The following is a 16,082-nucleotide window of genomic DNA, read 5'->3' as shown; positions in this document are numbered from 1 at the left end:
CTTTAAACAGTGGAGAGGGGCAGGTCCTCACCCTCTCTTGATGCCCTCAAACAGCACAGGCTAAGTACAGTTCTACTGCCCTTTACTCATACAATAAGAACAACAACTCCCCACAGCTTCCTTCAAGTGACTTGTAACCCAACCCCAGCCAAAATCTATCACTTGGGCAACATAGCTCTGTTTGCTGGATACCTCATTAGATTAAGTGTGACTGTAAATACAATGTGGTCCTGAAGCCTTTTCCCCCAGCTCATCACTAGCTGTCAGGGAGAGCTCATTTAGACTTTCCTTACAAATCATCTTTTGAAATTATTAGGTTGGCCAACATCACGGAAATGAATGCACTGGTCATAAAAACAACAGCTGCATAAGGAAGCTAGTCTATGTTTATACTTTTCAAATCTATTATATTTTTTCAGATACATGTATTTCATCATACACTGTATACGCTTTTAAAGTGTGTATTAATGTTTCAATTTCAATTCAAATTTCCAAACAGCCATTAAATTGGCCGGTAACTAGTTCACAAAACTGGGGGGGTGGGGGGTAGGGAAATCACCGTTATGGACTCAAGTATCACTGGCAAGTTCTCACTTTCGCAGGAGGCCTGCTGGAGGACCAAATGCTTGTCTGCCTGGGCTCCCTGGACAAGCCTGCCCTGCTGCATGTCCCATAGTAACCCTGCACTCAGCACAGAGGCAGCATTGTAGTAAGAGGGGGAAAGATATGTTTGCTGCACGGCTGCGCCCCTTCCTGCTGTGCGCTTGCAGCGGCAGAGATACAGCTGGCATTGAAGTGAATGCCAAGGTTCTCATGGATTTCACACACTGTCATGGGTGCATCCCTGCCCCACTTCTCCTCCTTGCTAAAGCCAAACAGGCGCTGGAACGCGATTAACGTGCTTTGGGTGGGGCGTGGGCTTCCCCCCTGCGGGAGCGCATGGAACGTTGTGTCGGCAGGCGCGAGACAGGGCCGCTGTTGCACCCACCGCGGCTGCTTTGCGGGCGCCTGGTGGCCTCGGGCGGAGCCTCCGCAAGCGCTCGGGGTAGCGCCTTATTCCTGAGCAGGGAGGAGGGCGGTGGCCGGGCCGTAAAGCGATGGTGAATCGCTGGGAGGCAGCGTCCACGTGGAGTGTGTTTACAAACAGTTGGGAGGGGGCGGTGCCCCTGCCTTACCCCACCCAGGCACAGCCCGGGGGAGGTGTGTGTATGTCGGGGGGTTCCTGCCGCACTCCCCCGCCTCCAGCTACAGACAATGAGGCGGAAGGTGCCACGTTAGGCTACGAAGCGCCTTGAGCAGCGGCAGCAGGTAGGAGAAGGCGTGGGGCCGGAGCCGCTGGGGGGCTCGGCCCTCTAGCCCGTGAGTGCAGGTGCCGCCGCGCAGGGCAGCGGGGATTGGTCTAGGCGGAGGAGGAGCCCGCAGCGGCCAGGAGGTGTGACCACCCCCAAGCTCCCGTGGTTAAGGGAGGGCAGTGCCCCTCAGCTTGCCAGCCAGGAGCGTCCCTGTGCTTTCGCAGCTACGGACCGCGGGGGAGTCGCCCTGCTTCCCTGCCCCGCCCGGGAACTCCTGGCTCTGTCCCGCGTGGGGAGCGCAAGCGTGGGTGAGGAAGGAACGGGGTTGGCAGCACCGCCCGCGCCCATAGTCCCTGCTCCGGCGCCGTGGGCTTTCCCTTCCCCGTGGGATCGCGCTTGGAGGAAAACAAAGGCTGCGCCAGGCTGCGGGGGTGGCCGGGGAAAACCCCCTTGGGGTCTCGCGCACTTCCTCGTGGTAGCGTGCGGGGAGCGAGCGCACACCTACCTTTCCGGGAGATCTGGGAGTGGGGGGAGCAGGCCTGTGAATAGCGCCGCTACGAGGCTAGGAATAATGATCGTACTTCGTACATTAACGAGTGACGCCTCCCCGTGCCCCGTCTGTGAGGTAACAGCCCAGCTTTGCAGTTGGTGAAACTAAAAGCAGGGACACCAAGACCTACATTTTCCAAAGTGACCCCGATCACGGGAACTCGCCTTCTGGGGGGCTCCACGTTTCCAAAACCGAAGCCTGTGAAGGCGGCTACTAGGAAGCAGCAGCTGGCAACATGGCCCTACAGGATTTGCCCAGACCCAAAGAGTTAGTGGCAAAGGTGTGAATGGAATCTAGGCGCTCTGACTCCAGCCTCAGCCCTGGCTTCTAACCCTTGGGCAAACTGATGGGCCTCTTAAAGAGGTGCTGTTATCTAGGCCGGTGGTTCTCAACCTTTCCACACCACTGTACCTTTCAGGAGTCTCATCTGGCTTGCAGACCCCCAAGTTTCACCTCACTTGAAAACTACTTGCTTACAAAATCAGACATCAAAATACAAAAGTTGTCTCAGCACACTAGTACTGAAACATTGCTTACTTTTTGATTTTTACCATATAATTATACAATAAATCAAGTGGAATATAAATATTGTACTTACATTTTAGTGAAAAGAGTATATAGACCAGTATAAAAAAGTCATTTTCTGTATAAAATACTAGTTTGTACTGACTTTGCTTTTTACGTAGCCTGTTGTAAACCTAGGCAGATATCTAGATGAGTTGATATACCCCTTAGAAGACTCTGTGTACCCCAGAGGTATGTGTACCCCTGGTTGAGAACCACTGGTCTAGTTCAACCAGTTGTCAGTGCAGGTTGGATGCACTACACTATATTTTCCTATACTGCCTTCAGCTTCAGTTTTTATCTGGTACAACTTTGCTATAATATAACTTTCTTTTACCTAGTGTTGCTATGATAACCTGGGTTGGGAGTGAAATCCTTGAAGTCATCTTAAGTTCTCTTCTTGGGCAACTGAATTGGTCTGAACAGTTCATATAGTCAATCTAATTTCACTAGTCTCTTTCCCCACAGAGGCAGTGAACCACAGTAAGGTGCAGTTAAGGTTGTTTGAGTGTTTTTCCTGCTGTAGGCCTGACTGGCCAGAGATTCTGCACAGGTGGACCTTGTGCCCTGGCAGAAGCTTCTAAAGTCAGTAGGATTCTGTGCAGGTATGCTTGTGCAATCACTTATGAAATGGGGTGGAAGTTAAGGAGTCAGACCCATCTCTGTAGATTTTTTTTTCCAGCTCAGCCTTGTAATTACTGTACAGCAAGGCTGTCAATTAATTGCAGTTAACTCACGCAAAACATATTCAAAATTAATCACGATTAATTGCAGTTTTAATTGCAATGTTAAACAATGATAGAATGCCAATTTAAATTTATTGTAAATATTTTGGGATGTCTTTCCACATTTTCAGATATATTAATATCAATTACAACACAAAATACGAAGTGCACAGTACTCTGTATTTTTATTACAAATGTTTGCACTGTAAAAAATACATGTTTTTTCAGTTCACATCATACAAGTGCTGTAGTGCAATCTCTTTGCTGCTTTTATCATTAAAGTGCAACTTACAAATTTTGTTACATAGCTGCACTCAAAAACAAAACAATGTAGAACTTCAGAGCCTACAAGTCAACTCAGTCCTACTTCTTGTTCAGCAAATTGCTAAGACAAACAAGTTTGTTTACATTTATGGGGAGATAATGCTGCTTGCTTCTTATTTACAATGTCACCGGAAAGTAAGAACAGGTGATTGCATGGCACTTTTGTAGCTGGCATTGCAAGGTCTTTATGTGCCAGATATGCTAAACATTTGTATGCCCCTTTGTGCTTTAACGTGTAGATTGCACTATCTTTTATTTATCTCTTTTTACAGTGCAAATATTTGTAATAAAAAAATAATAATATAAAGTGAGCACTCTACACTTTATAGTCTTTGTTGTAATTGAAAATATTGAATTTTCAATATATTGGTAAATGTAGAAAAAACATCCACAAATATTTATTCTAAATTTAAATTGGTATTTAAACTATTGGTGTTGAACTAGTTGTAGAGCATGAAAACAGCAAGGCATTTCAGTGCTGGTGCTCTGCCTGCACAAGCTGCAAAGCAAATGATTATGAATATATACCATACTTTCAGAATAAGGGACTCTATCATGGGAAGCAGTGACTCTGAAAAAGATTTGGGGGTCATGGTGGATGATCAGCTGAACATGAACTCCCAATGTGACGCTGTGCCCAAAAGGGCGAATGCGATCCTGGGATGCATAAACAGGAGAATTTCAAGTAGTAGAGAAGTTATTTTATTTCTGTATTGGGACTGGGGCAAACACTGCAGGAACACCATGAATTGTGGGCACTAGAACTGAACACAAAAGATGTAGTGATCAATGGCTCCATGTCTAGTTGGCAGCTGGTTTCAAGCAGAGTGCCCCAAGGGTCGGTCCCTTTTGTTTTGTTCAATATCTTCATTAATGATCTGGAGGATGGCATGGACTGCACTCTCAGCAAGTTTGCAGATGACACTAAACTTGGAGGAGTGGTAGATATGCTGGAGGGTAGGGATAGGATACAGAGGGACCTAGACAAATTAGAGAACTGGGCCAAAAGAAACCTGATGAGGTTCAACAAGGACAAGTGCATAGTCCTGCACTTAAAACGGAAGAATCCCATTCACTATTACAGACTACGGACCGAATGGCTAGGAAGCAGTTCTGCAGACAATGACCTAAGGGTTACAGTGGATGAGAAGCTGGATATGAGTCAACAGTGTGCCCTTGTTAAGAAGGCTAACGGCATTCTGGGCTGTATAAGTAAGGGCATTGCCAGCAGATCGAGGGAGGTGATCATTCCCTTCTATTCGACCTTGGTGAGGCCTCATCCGGAGTACTATTTTTAGGCCCCACACTACAGGAAGGATGTGGAAAAATTGGAAAGAGTCCAGTGGAGGGCAACAGAAATGATTAGGGGGCTGGAGCACATGACTTACGAGGAGAGACTGAGGGAACTAGGATTGTTCAGTCTGCAGAAGAGAAGAATGAGAGGGGATTTGATAGCTGCTTTCAACTCCTTGAAAGGGGGTTCCCAAGAGAATGGATCTAGACTGTTCTCAGTGGTGCCTGATGACAGAACAAGGAGTAATGGTTTCAAGTTACAGTGGGGTAGGTTTAGGTTGGATCTTAGGAAAAACGTTTTCACTGGGAGGGTGGTGAAACACTGGAATGGGTTACCTAGGGAGGTGGAGGAATCCTGTTCCTTAGAGGTTTTTAAGGTCAGGCTTGACAAAGCCCTGGCTAGGATGATTTAGTTGGGGATTGGTCCTGCTTTGAGCAGGGGGTTGGACTAGATGACCTCCTGAGGTCCTTTCCAACTCTGATATTCAGTGATTCTATTATTGGAATATTGAAGCAGGTTCAGAGAAGAGCCAAAAGAATGATTAAAGGATTAGAATACCCACCTTTTAATGATAGACTCAAAGAGCACATCTGTTTAGTTTACCAAAGAGAAGATTAATGGGTGACTTGATTACAGTGTATAACTACCTACACTGGGAACAAAATAATTAATAATGGGCTCTTCAATTTAGCAGACAAAGGTGGCTGGAAGCCATACAAATTCAGACTGGGAATAAGGTTTACATTTTTAACAGCAAGGGGAGTTAACCACTGGAACAATTTACCAAGGGGCGTGTGGGATTCTCCATCACTGATCATTTTAAAATCAATTTGGGATGTATTTCTAAAAGATCTGCTCTAGGAGTTATTTTGGGAGAAGTTCTGTGGTCTGTGTTATATAGGAGGTCACTGCAGCAATGAGGCCTTTTTTTGACGATGCTGTGTTGAAGTAGTTTGCATTTATGGTTAGGGACCTACCAAATACATGGACCATTTTGGTCAATTTCACGGTCAGAGGGTTTTAAAATTAGTCAATTTCATGATTTCAGATGTTTACATCTGAAATTTCAAGGTGTTGTAACTGTGGGGATCCCGGCCCAAAATGGGACAATGCAGAGATTGAAGGTTGTTGAGGGGTGTCACAGGATTGCCACCCTCACTTTGGTTCTGACATCAGAGCTGAGCTCTGAAGGCTGCAGCCACCAACCTTCCTGAAGCTAGAGGAGGTTCCTGGAGGTGGAGGTGGGTCCCAGCTGCTGGGAGTGCTCCTTGCTACTAGTCCTCTGGCAGATTAACGAATGGGCCCTGGCCAACTTGGGGGCCCCCATAAAAATGGGAACCGAGAGCCCTGGCTGGAGCCGCAGGGGGCAGAATCCCCAAGCTAGGCACCCTGAGCCCTGACTAGAGCTGTTGGGAATGGAAACCCTGAGCTGGGTGCCCTGAGCCCTGGCTGGTGCGGCGGGGGGCAGAAGCCCCGAGCTGGGCACCCCGAGCCCTGGCTGGCGTGGTGGGGGCAGGGGAGGCCCCAATCCGGGTGCCCTGAGCCCTGGCTGGAGGTGGGGTGAAGGGTGGAAACCCCAAACCGGGCGCCCCAAGCCCTGGCTGGTGCGGCGGGGGACAGAAGCCCTGAACCAGGTGCCCCGAGTCCTGGCTGGAGCAGTGGGGGGTGGAAGCCCTGAGCCCTGGCTGGAGGTGGGGTGGAAAGTGAAAACCCCAAGCCTGGGCACCGTGGCTGGAGCTGCAGGGGACTGAAGCCCCAGGCCTAGGTGCTCAGAGCTGCACTGCCTCTGGAGGTGGGTCTCATCTCCCTACCGAGAGTGGCAGTGCAGAGGAAGAACAAGTCCTGTCCCTCTCCATCCCAGCAGACTAGCAGCTAGGAGCCCCCAGCTGCGGTGCTCCCAGGAGCACACAAATATCTGATTTCACGGAGCAGGGCTCATTTCACAGTCGGGACACATGGTTTTCATGGCCATGAAATTGTTAGGCCCTACTTATGATGCCAGAGAAACTGCTGTGAGAGGAAGTGGACCAGATTGGGTCAGTCTGTGCATTTCCAGTGCTTTCTGTTCTCCAACCACACCTGAGGTTTCTTGTCACATCCAATTCCTTTAATCTCTCTCCAGATCTGTGCTAATCACCATAGTATCTGAGTTTATTTCCCCCCCCCCCCCCACCTTTCTAAGTTGTGGTATCCAGGCATGCACATGCCTCCCACCCCACTGGAATTATTAGTGGGAAGATGGAACTTAAATTTAAAAAAAAAATGGAATTGGGAGTGTGGAAGTCCTTCAGTCCAGCAGAAGGTCAGGCAGTGTGACCAGCAGTAGCTGCTTTCTTACTGCTGCTGTCCACAGCATTAGCAAAGAATCCTCTGGCTCGGTATGAGCAAGAAACGTATGAGGGGTGGGTCCAGGAAAACATAGATGGACTGTTGTCACGGCCAGCTCCCTGTTCATGTGTGGGCTGTCACGGTAGCGATGCTGAATTCTGGTGTCACAGTGGAAACCATGAATAATAGTCACTTTCAACCATTGTGATATTACGTACTGTGGGAGTAGGGGAAGTTCCTTTGAACATATAAATACTTCTCCAACCGTTCCTTTCCTCTGGGGAGTGTTGATTGTCACCTGAAGTTTAGATTTATATGCATGGCCAGATAAGCTAGCTTGTGCTATTGAGTGTCTTTGCATCACATGCTGGTTATTAACTCTAATTAGAGAGCAGATAATATAGACCTGTACCTCAAGGCATGCAAAGTATGCACTCTGGATTACAACAGTTATTTCGAAAGCCTTTGAGCAATATCTTGTGCAGGCATTAAGATGGTGGTACAGTTGCGCGCTGCAGGAAACCTGTATGTGATGAAAGCTAGCTTGGTGGCCAGTGATACTCAGCTTGTGGCTCTAGCACAGGGGTGGGCAAACTTTTTGGCCCGTGGGCCACATCTGGGTATGGAAATTGCATTGCAGGCCATGAATTCTGACGAAATTAGGGGTTGGGGTGTGGGAGGGGATGGGGGCTCTGGCTAGTGGTGTGGGCTCTGGAGTGGGGCTGGAGATGAGGGGTTGGGGGTGCAGGAGGGTGCTGCAGGCTGGGACTGAGGGGTTTGGAGGGCGGGAGGGGGATCAGGGCAGGGGCATGGAGTTGGGGCATGGGAAGGAGTCAAGGGTGCAGGCTCTTGATGGCGCTTACCTCAAGCAACTCCAAGAAGCAGCAGCATGTCTGTTCTCCAGCTCCTATGCGAAGGCACAGCCAGGCAGCTCTGCATGGTGCTCTGTCTGCAGGTGCCGCCCCTGCAGCTCCCATTGGCCCTGGTTCCCTGCCAATGGGAGCTGCAGGGGTTGCGTTTGGGGCGGGGGCCGTGTTCGGAGCTCCCTGGCTGCCCCACACATACGAGCCAGAAGTGGGACATTTCACTGCTTTCAGGAGCCGTGTGGAGCGGGGCAAGCCCTAGAGGAAGCTTGAGGGCCGGATTAAAACGTCTGGAGGACCGCCCACCCATGCTCTAGAGGGCCCTGCATATATCTCCTGTGAAATGCACAGTCTGGTCGGAACCCAGGGCCTTCCCTAACCATTTTGGTGCCCTGTGCAGGTCCCCCACAGGGAGGCTGTGTGGGCGCCCCCAGGCCTCTATGGGGAGGCAGGGGAAGCACCACTCCCTAGCACTCACTGGCAGCGCTGGGGCCGGGTCACTCCACTTACCATGTGGTGAATGCAGGCCTGTCCCCTACAGCAGTCCTCAGGGGAGTGGGGGCAGAGCAGGGGTGGGATGGGGCTGGGCAGGAGCTTTGGGAAAGGGGTGGAGTGAGGTGAGGCTGGGGCGCGAAGAGGCGGAGCAGGGGGTGGAGCAGTACACAGCTGTGCAGGGCACCAGGAAATGTGGTGCCCCAAATTTCCTGGTTGCCCTACACAGCTATGTACTTTGCATATGGGTAAGGACGGCCCTGTCGGGATCCCTTGACATGCTGGCTGGTCTTGGGGTCAAAATAGTGGTCGCATAAATGTTTCCCATACAAGAGCACTCTCCTTGCTGCCTGACACATTTAAGTGCCTAGGAAGTGGGGTAAGGAAGAGGTAAAGAGAAGCAATGTTATGTCAAATGGTGGTATAGAAGCAAAAGGCAGTCATAGGGGATCATGGCATTAAGTTGCAATGTTTTAGTTGCTATGTTGTATCACTGTGACTTTACCACATTAGTTTCATGCATTGCCACAACCAAATACCCGAAGCAGTGTAGGGATGTCATACAGGGATTATTTGGTGGCTCTCTGTGACAGGGATGATTGCTACTGATTTTGTTCTATACTGATGTTGAGAATCACTTACGGCAAATCATTGAAGGTTTCCTAGGTAGGGAGATTCACTGCAGTTAATAACCACAGTGTGTCAGTGTCTGCCTTACTTTTTCAGTGCCAGAAATATGAACTGATCCTTGGAGCTGTTGATGCAGCATGCTTTCCTCCTAACAATTCTCAGCCTGACCCCTGGTCCAGAAACTGCTGGAAGTAGGGAACAAGTCACCTGGAGCATGTTTCCAGGGGAAGGACCAGGGAATGCTTAAACCTAGGCTGGTATTAGATGGTAGGTGCAAGAAAAGATTGGACTGCATCTGTGTGGACAATGGGAGGTTGAGCTGCGGTGCTGCAATGGGCAAAGTAAGTGGAGGCGGGATGGGGATAGCTGCACTTGGGAAGCATTTCTTGTTTGGAAGAGGATAGGGGAGTAGATGATGCATATACTTGTCATCTCTCTGAAGAGGTTAAGCAAGTACATCATAATAGTACTGAGGGAGGAGACCTGTTGCATGTTAATGAAGATAGCGAGTTTAAAAAAATGCAGACTCTGGCTCCTGACAGTCCTTGTTAATTGCGTCTTTCAGCTGCAGTAACTTCTCCCTGGGAACACTCCTGGTCATTGCCACCTTTGGCCAACAGATCAGTTTTTACTCTTCCACTGTTATGAAAATGAGAATTTCTTGTCCACTCTGATAAATAAGTTTTTGAAAACCTTGTAGTAAAGCGCTTGTTATTTCTCTTGGGATCATGGTTTTAATCCATCACTCTTACTGTCCACATGGACAGTCTTTTCCCCAGAGACTATTGCCCAGGTCCTAGTCTGAGACATGTTATCTGGTTTCACCTTTGTAACTACAGTGAAGGTTAAGAAGAACACAGCTCTGTGTGATTTTTGTGAAAAGCACATTAGTGGCTTAAGGAGAGGAATGGAGTAGGAGGATGTTGACTCAAATCTGTTCTTGAGTCCTATAATTCCTTGAAGGAAACAGAAAACTAAAAGACAGTTGATGTTAAGGTAATAGTAACCGTCTTTTACTGGTCCGTTCCCTCACTTTGCAGGTGCAGGTACATATTAAATTGACAAATCTGTTCTTAAAGGAGAACTGAAATTTAATATAGGCGATTCTAATAATTTCACCTAATTACAAAAAAGACTCAATCACTTACAGAAAAAACCTCCTTGGTCCCAAGGCAATATTTATGTGGCTGATGTCAGCTGGGCCCATCCCCTTCCCCTCTGACTTGCAATTCAGTCCCTTCCCACCTACCCCTGAAAAAACTCTATTCTCTTTGCTCCATTTTCACTCAGTCTCTGGACACCTCACCTTCTCTCTTGAAGTTAAGTTCTCCTGTACCTGATGACCTAGCCCACCTCCAAGGGCCAGATTTTCAAAGGAGCTCAACTTCTACTTAGGCATTTAGGTCCTGATTCAGGAAAGCAGCAGGTATTCCTGACAGCACTATAATCATGTGTTTAAAGTTAAACACATGCCAGTGCTGTTCTGAATAGAAATAGATTTAAGTACATGCTAAAGTGCTCTTGTGAGGTCAGGTTCCAAAAGAGAGCCGAATATTCAAAAGAGCTCAGCACTTGGAATGCAGTTGGAAGATCTGGGCCCTTATTTTAGTGCCTAATGGGAGCTGAGCTGTTTTGAAAATCTGGCCCTGAATTTCAATTCCTAGTTGAGTAATTTCTAACCCTTGCTGGAAATCAAACTCTGGTAGAAGCCTGAATGAAAGGGAACTGGGCAGAGTCTGGAACTGTCTCCAGTTCTCGTCCAAGTGTTGTAAAGTGTTCTGGAATTTTATGGATGCTTGAATACTGTCAGTTACTGTCTCATGCTCCTCCCACCCTGGTACCACATGCTATATGTTCTGTAGTGCACTTTGACGTGCATGGTAGCAGGGTCCACTTGCCCAGTATACGACAGGCTACCATGCTGTAGATTTAAACCCTGACTTGCCATCCACTAAGTCTTTGTGTAGACAAGCCATTATTCTCTCTGTTTCTTTTGCCATCTGACCAGTACCACAGGAGAAGAGGACCACCCAAGAGGATTATGTTTGTGTCATTTAAGCTTCAGGGGAGAGGAGAGGGGAATGAGCGGTATCACAGGCATTTCAAAATTCAGTTCACATAATGGGTCTCATAGTACTGTATTCTAACTTGGCACTTCTAAGTACAGTACTGGATTGAGATGAGGTGGCATATTAGTACTGAATTTGAGGTTAATAGAATTACGCCTTAGGAAACCTTGCATGAAAATTTATCAGCTCATGTGCAAAATCTACTTGCCTGTTCTTTGCCATGATTGAAGCTAATAGGAGGGGGAAAAGATAACATTCACCTGTGTAAAAATAGTAATTAATAATAATTCTCTCCGGGTGAGTGGACATGTTTTGCAAGGTTGATTTAATCATACATTATATTGGTGACAGAACTATGATGTCTAAGACTTTTTTACTTTAACCGTTAAATGTGTCAAGTGAAAAATGCCACTGTAAATTTCTGTAGGAACATGCTTCATTAATGCAAAAGGCCTAGATGTTGCCCTTGTTCTTATGCCATCCAGTTATTTGTCATGTTATTTGTTATTTGTCAAGCTACGTAATTATTTTGTTGCCACAATTTTAAAAGGAATTAATGCATTTGCTACTTTAAATTGAATGGCAATTGCCATTTACTAGGTTAGGCTACATGGAGCAGTTAAAATGATGCAGTGGAAGTGACCTATGCTATATGCACTCTGCAGAATGCATTTTGTTTTGAGAAATCAGCATTGCTTCAGAAAGTTGAGAAGTTTGTGTGTTGGCTAGTACTGTACTGTGGAGTCTTCACAAAGGGATTTATTCAGCCTGAAGGTATGTTTGAGTTTTGTAACAGGCTGGAAGGAGGAGAGAAGTATTAGTATCACTAACTCAGAAATGGGAATAATGATGCTAATAAGGCAGAGTCACTGAGTGTTAGCCTCTGCCTGAGGCGAGATTGTTGTCAGGGTGACGTTACTCTGTAGGACACATCTTCTGTAAAGTCTTTGGACTGCCTGCCTGTAAGAAATGCCTGGTAATTAATGAAGAGATGTTAAGGACTTAAGTACCAAGTCACATGACTCCTCCAGACTGCCAATAAAAGACTCCCGGAATCAGATTTCAACTGCAGGGGCTGATCCCAGCCATGCCTGTTAAATCAAAGAAGCAAAAGCAAACTTTGCAGGAGATTCAGCCAACAAAATAATAAGAGTTCCGTAGCAATTTTTGGCCCATTTTTGGGGCTATTTTTGCCTTTTTTCCCTGATCTATAAGGTTTTCATGGCATGGAATCTTAATAACCTTCAGTGCTCTGCTTAATGCTTTCATCCCATCTTCATCAGTTCGTCCAGACACTTCCTGAAAGAATGGGGGCAGGCGCATTAGCCATCTGTGTGAGTACAGACTGTCTGTTGTATGCGGAGGGAGGCCTCTTCCAGTCACTATTTTATTAAATTGCATAAACTTAACGGTGTGTGCATCTGCAGGGGGAAGATGTTGGATAGTATCAACATGTCTGAGATTGGATGACTTGCTTTTTTATCTTTCAAATCTAAACTAACCAATCACTGTGGATCTATTCAGGATTTTCCTCTTCTGCTCCATCCACAACATCCTTGCACTGTGAGCCATTGTTAATTTCATGGGGGGGAGGGGATGAGTGAGTATTTCCTAGTTTCCGTCTCACTTTTACTCTGAACTGAAATACAGGCTCTCTCTCTCTCTCCCCCCTGTTTATATTGGACACCTACTCCAGGAAGCTGTTACAGTGGGAGCACGATACATGTACTAGAACTGACATGTTTTTGGTTGATTGGTATGATTGGTATTTCTCCTCTCTTGATTTTGATCCTAATCTTTTCACTCTATTTTATGTTTAGATGACCTGTTGCCCCTTCGAAACAGTGTCTAGTGATGGTGAAATTGATTGACAGTTTTGTTTTTTAACGACAGGCCAACTGCAACATATAGTTTAATTAAGATAATTTGGAAAGGGCAGAAGTGAAAAAACACATTTCTGAAGTGTATGACTAGTCTTGTAAAATTCATACTGCTGTCTCTTGTTACAGTCTGCAATGCCATTAAGCAAAAAATGGTTAAGTGGGCAAATCATTTATACCTTTATCTGAAAAAAAGCAACTGATTACAGGAATCAGTGAATTTGAAAAAGACAAGTATAACCATATTTTGATTAGTCTCAGTTGGTGAAATAAATTAAGTAGGATTCAGTTCACTGCTTAGAGACTGCCACGGGGAATGATTTCTTACTGATCACTTAAGTAGGTTTTTTCTTTCTGCTAGAGGCAAGACTTTTATATTTTACATAGGTCTAACAAAGTTTTATAAATATGTCAGGAATTACACAGGATATGTCGGCTTTAAACAATTTCCTTTTTCTAATCTATGTTAAAGAATAGGACTGGGAGATCTGGATTCTGTTTCTGGATCTTTTACAGACTTCCCTTGTAAACCTGAGCAACACATATCCCTCGGGCTTCAGTTTCTCCATTGTGAAATCGAGATGGGTGACCACTTACCAGCTTCCCAGTGATTATATGCGGCTAAGTCGTGCATAAGAGTTTACAAGTTTGGGGCCTTAATTAGAAAAGTGTTTCAAAATCCTCTAATGGAAGTATTATTATTATCATTATTATTTGTCTGGTCCATACAACTCAATCTTTGCGTTGGCATATATCTTAAATGAAAATAGCTTATGGTAGTCACTTGTAATTCTCATAAGAAATATTATTTTTAAAATGACATCGTGGCAACAGTCAGTGGAAGCTGGAATTTGAACATTGACTATACTTATTTATCATATGTATTTATAAGGTGATCAGTACAACACAATTTTTAATTATATGGACTAATACCCTTTCTCAAATAATATAGAATAAGTTATAAATACTCCATAACCTTAGATACACAAGCAACCTCTTCTTTATATGTCAGACCAGCACAGTCCAAGAAAGTCATTGACATACCAGATAGCATGAAGTTGCCAGGTCCTGGTATCAAACAGATGATTCTAGTACACATTTCTTCAGAGAAGTTGTGCTTAGCAAAAAGATGCATCAATCTTGGTAAGAAACGATTAATGCAAATTCTCTCTTGTACCTGGAACAAGGTACAACCTGGCTTAATAGCAAAGTCTGGGCAAGTGTTCAAGTTAATTAATGAGGTGAAGTTGAAACATCATGTTGCGTTTAAAGAGATTAGAAAATAGTAATATTTATTTGAAAACAAAACCATAGGTGTGAGTATCGTTAAATAGCTCTGTCCCTATGTGTTGTAACGCACAATTTGCAGACAAGACTTGAGACGTTTCTACCAGCTTTCAGCGAGGTATCAGTGCTTATTATCAATACATTCCCAGATTCAGCTGTTTCTTATATGCCACACTTTGAATTCTATGGTGTCGTGGGTCATCGCCACCAGTCTTGTTAGCTGCTAATAAACTTGATGCCAGAAATATGTGAAAACACTTTTTAAAAAATGCTGGTTGAATGGATTTAGGTGAGTTATATTCTGCTTGCCTATAATAAATAAACCAAAGATGATGTGATGTATGATGCGTTAAGCTACTGCTAGATGAAGAGAGTTCTCCTTTCAACCACAAACTATCTTTTCTTGGTTTACATTTCTACCCTTATCTATTACTTACCCTGTTACCAATAGGTTTTATCTGGACACTTTATCTTGTGGATTCTTCATCTCTTGCAGTCTTAAGTCAAGGAGGGTTATCTTTCCAAAAGATAATGCTATCGTTCAAACAGAAGTTATGGGCTTGATGCAGAAATTATTGGGTGAGGGAGGTTCTTTTCTCTGTGTTATATAGGAGGTCAGACTTGGTGGTCAGAGTGGTCCCTTCTGGCCTTAACATCGGAGTATAAGTTGATGATTGAGATTTTGCAGCTAACGTAAGTGATCCCTTCTGAGTCTGGCCCACTGGTTACTGTAGCAGTATAGCTTGGCTACTGCAGTGTATTATCCACTCTGTCTCCTAGCTACAGATAAGTTGTGGCTTTGGACTCCTCCTCCTTACTTTCTTTTTCCTTTCCCTCCCCTTGTTCTCTGTCCTACCCGTTTATAATGTACTACTTCATAGAGATTTTTGCGGTGGGCTAAAGTAAAACAAACAAAAAAAAACCCACCAGTCCTACAGACTGTTCTATTTCAAAAGCTTAATCCTTAACTGACATGCAACCTCCTGTAGTAAATGTGACCGACTGCTCTCTTTTCCTCTGCTCTCTTAAGCAAAGTAAATCAGCAGTGAGGCTGAAGGAAGACATGAAAAAGATAGCTGCGCTGCCACTCAGCAAGCAGAGGGATGATAGCTGTCAGAAGGTGTTTGGTGTGAGCCTCCAGGACCTCCAGCAGCAGGGACTTACCAAGAATGGCCTTCCAGCGGTGGTGTGGAATACAGTAGAATATCTCACCCAGCACGGTAAAGTTGACACAGTCTCTTTCATTTAATTGTGTTATTTATGTTAGTCTCTTCAAAGGAAGTTTTCTGTTTGTTTATTTTCGTTTGTTCAGCATGAAAACTGAATCAAGTTGTGGCTCAAACTGGGTGCTGAGAAAAATAATGCATTTAGCATTCCTTTTTTGTTTGATTGCCTTTATGTGGAAGTATATTCAAAGGGACATTTGCAAATGTAATCTGCTGTGTTATAAAGTGACTATAAAGAATCTGTTCATTTTATAATTTAAACAGTTTTCATAACTAGACTTGCATTATTGCTTGATTCAAATTAACCAGCTATGCCCATCATTTCCGACTCTAGGTCCTACACATAAGCATAGTAAAAAGAACAGGAGTACTTGTGGCACTTTTGTTAGTCTCTAAGGTGCCACAAATACTCCTGTTCTTTTTGCGGATACAGACTAACATGGCCGCTACTCTGAAATAAGCATAGTAGTGAGTGTGTATGATTGTGAATAGAATGCCATGTGTAATTATAAGCCCCAGAATGTTGTTTTGGTTTTTATCAACTAGCACTGGAAGGTT

The 16,082-nt window shown here is 45.2% G+C and overlaps 1 protein-coding gene across 5 annotated transcripts in view; it reads left to right on the top strand.

Moving 5' to 3' along the window:
• The first annotated feature begins 1,031 nt into the window (after nt 1-1,031).
• Nucleotides 1,032-16,082, top strand: part of FAM13A (family with sequence similarity 13 member A) — a 234,699-nt gene continuing 219,648 nt past the window's right edge. The window contains exons 1-2 of one of the 5 annotated variants that reach the window (XM_050943999.1): nt 1,032-1,308; nt 15,329-15,518. In XM_050943999.1, coding sequence (XP_050799956.1) covers nt 15,362-15,518 — 157 coding nt within the window. In that variant the 5' untranslated portion in view covers nt 1,032-1,308; nt 15,329-15,361. Of the gene's footprint in view, nt 1,309-12,388; nt 12,466-15,256; nt 15,519-16,082 lie in introns of those variants that run through there. The other 4 variants (XM_050943998.1, XM_050943995.1, XM_050943997.1 and 1 more) reach the window with 4 other exon arrangements.

This window comes from Gopherus flavomarginatus, chromosome 3 (genome assembly GCF_025201925.1).
Source record: "Gopherus flavomarginatus isolate rGopFla2 chromosome 3, rGopFla2.mat.asm, whole genome shotgun sequence".
Lineage (NCBI taxonomy): Eukaryota > Metazoa > Chordata > Testudines > Testudinidae > Gopherus > Gopherus flavomarginatus.
Note: the sequence above shows the minus strand (reverse complement) of the source record. Positions and strands in the feature narration are given on the sequence as shown.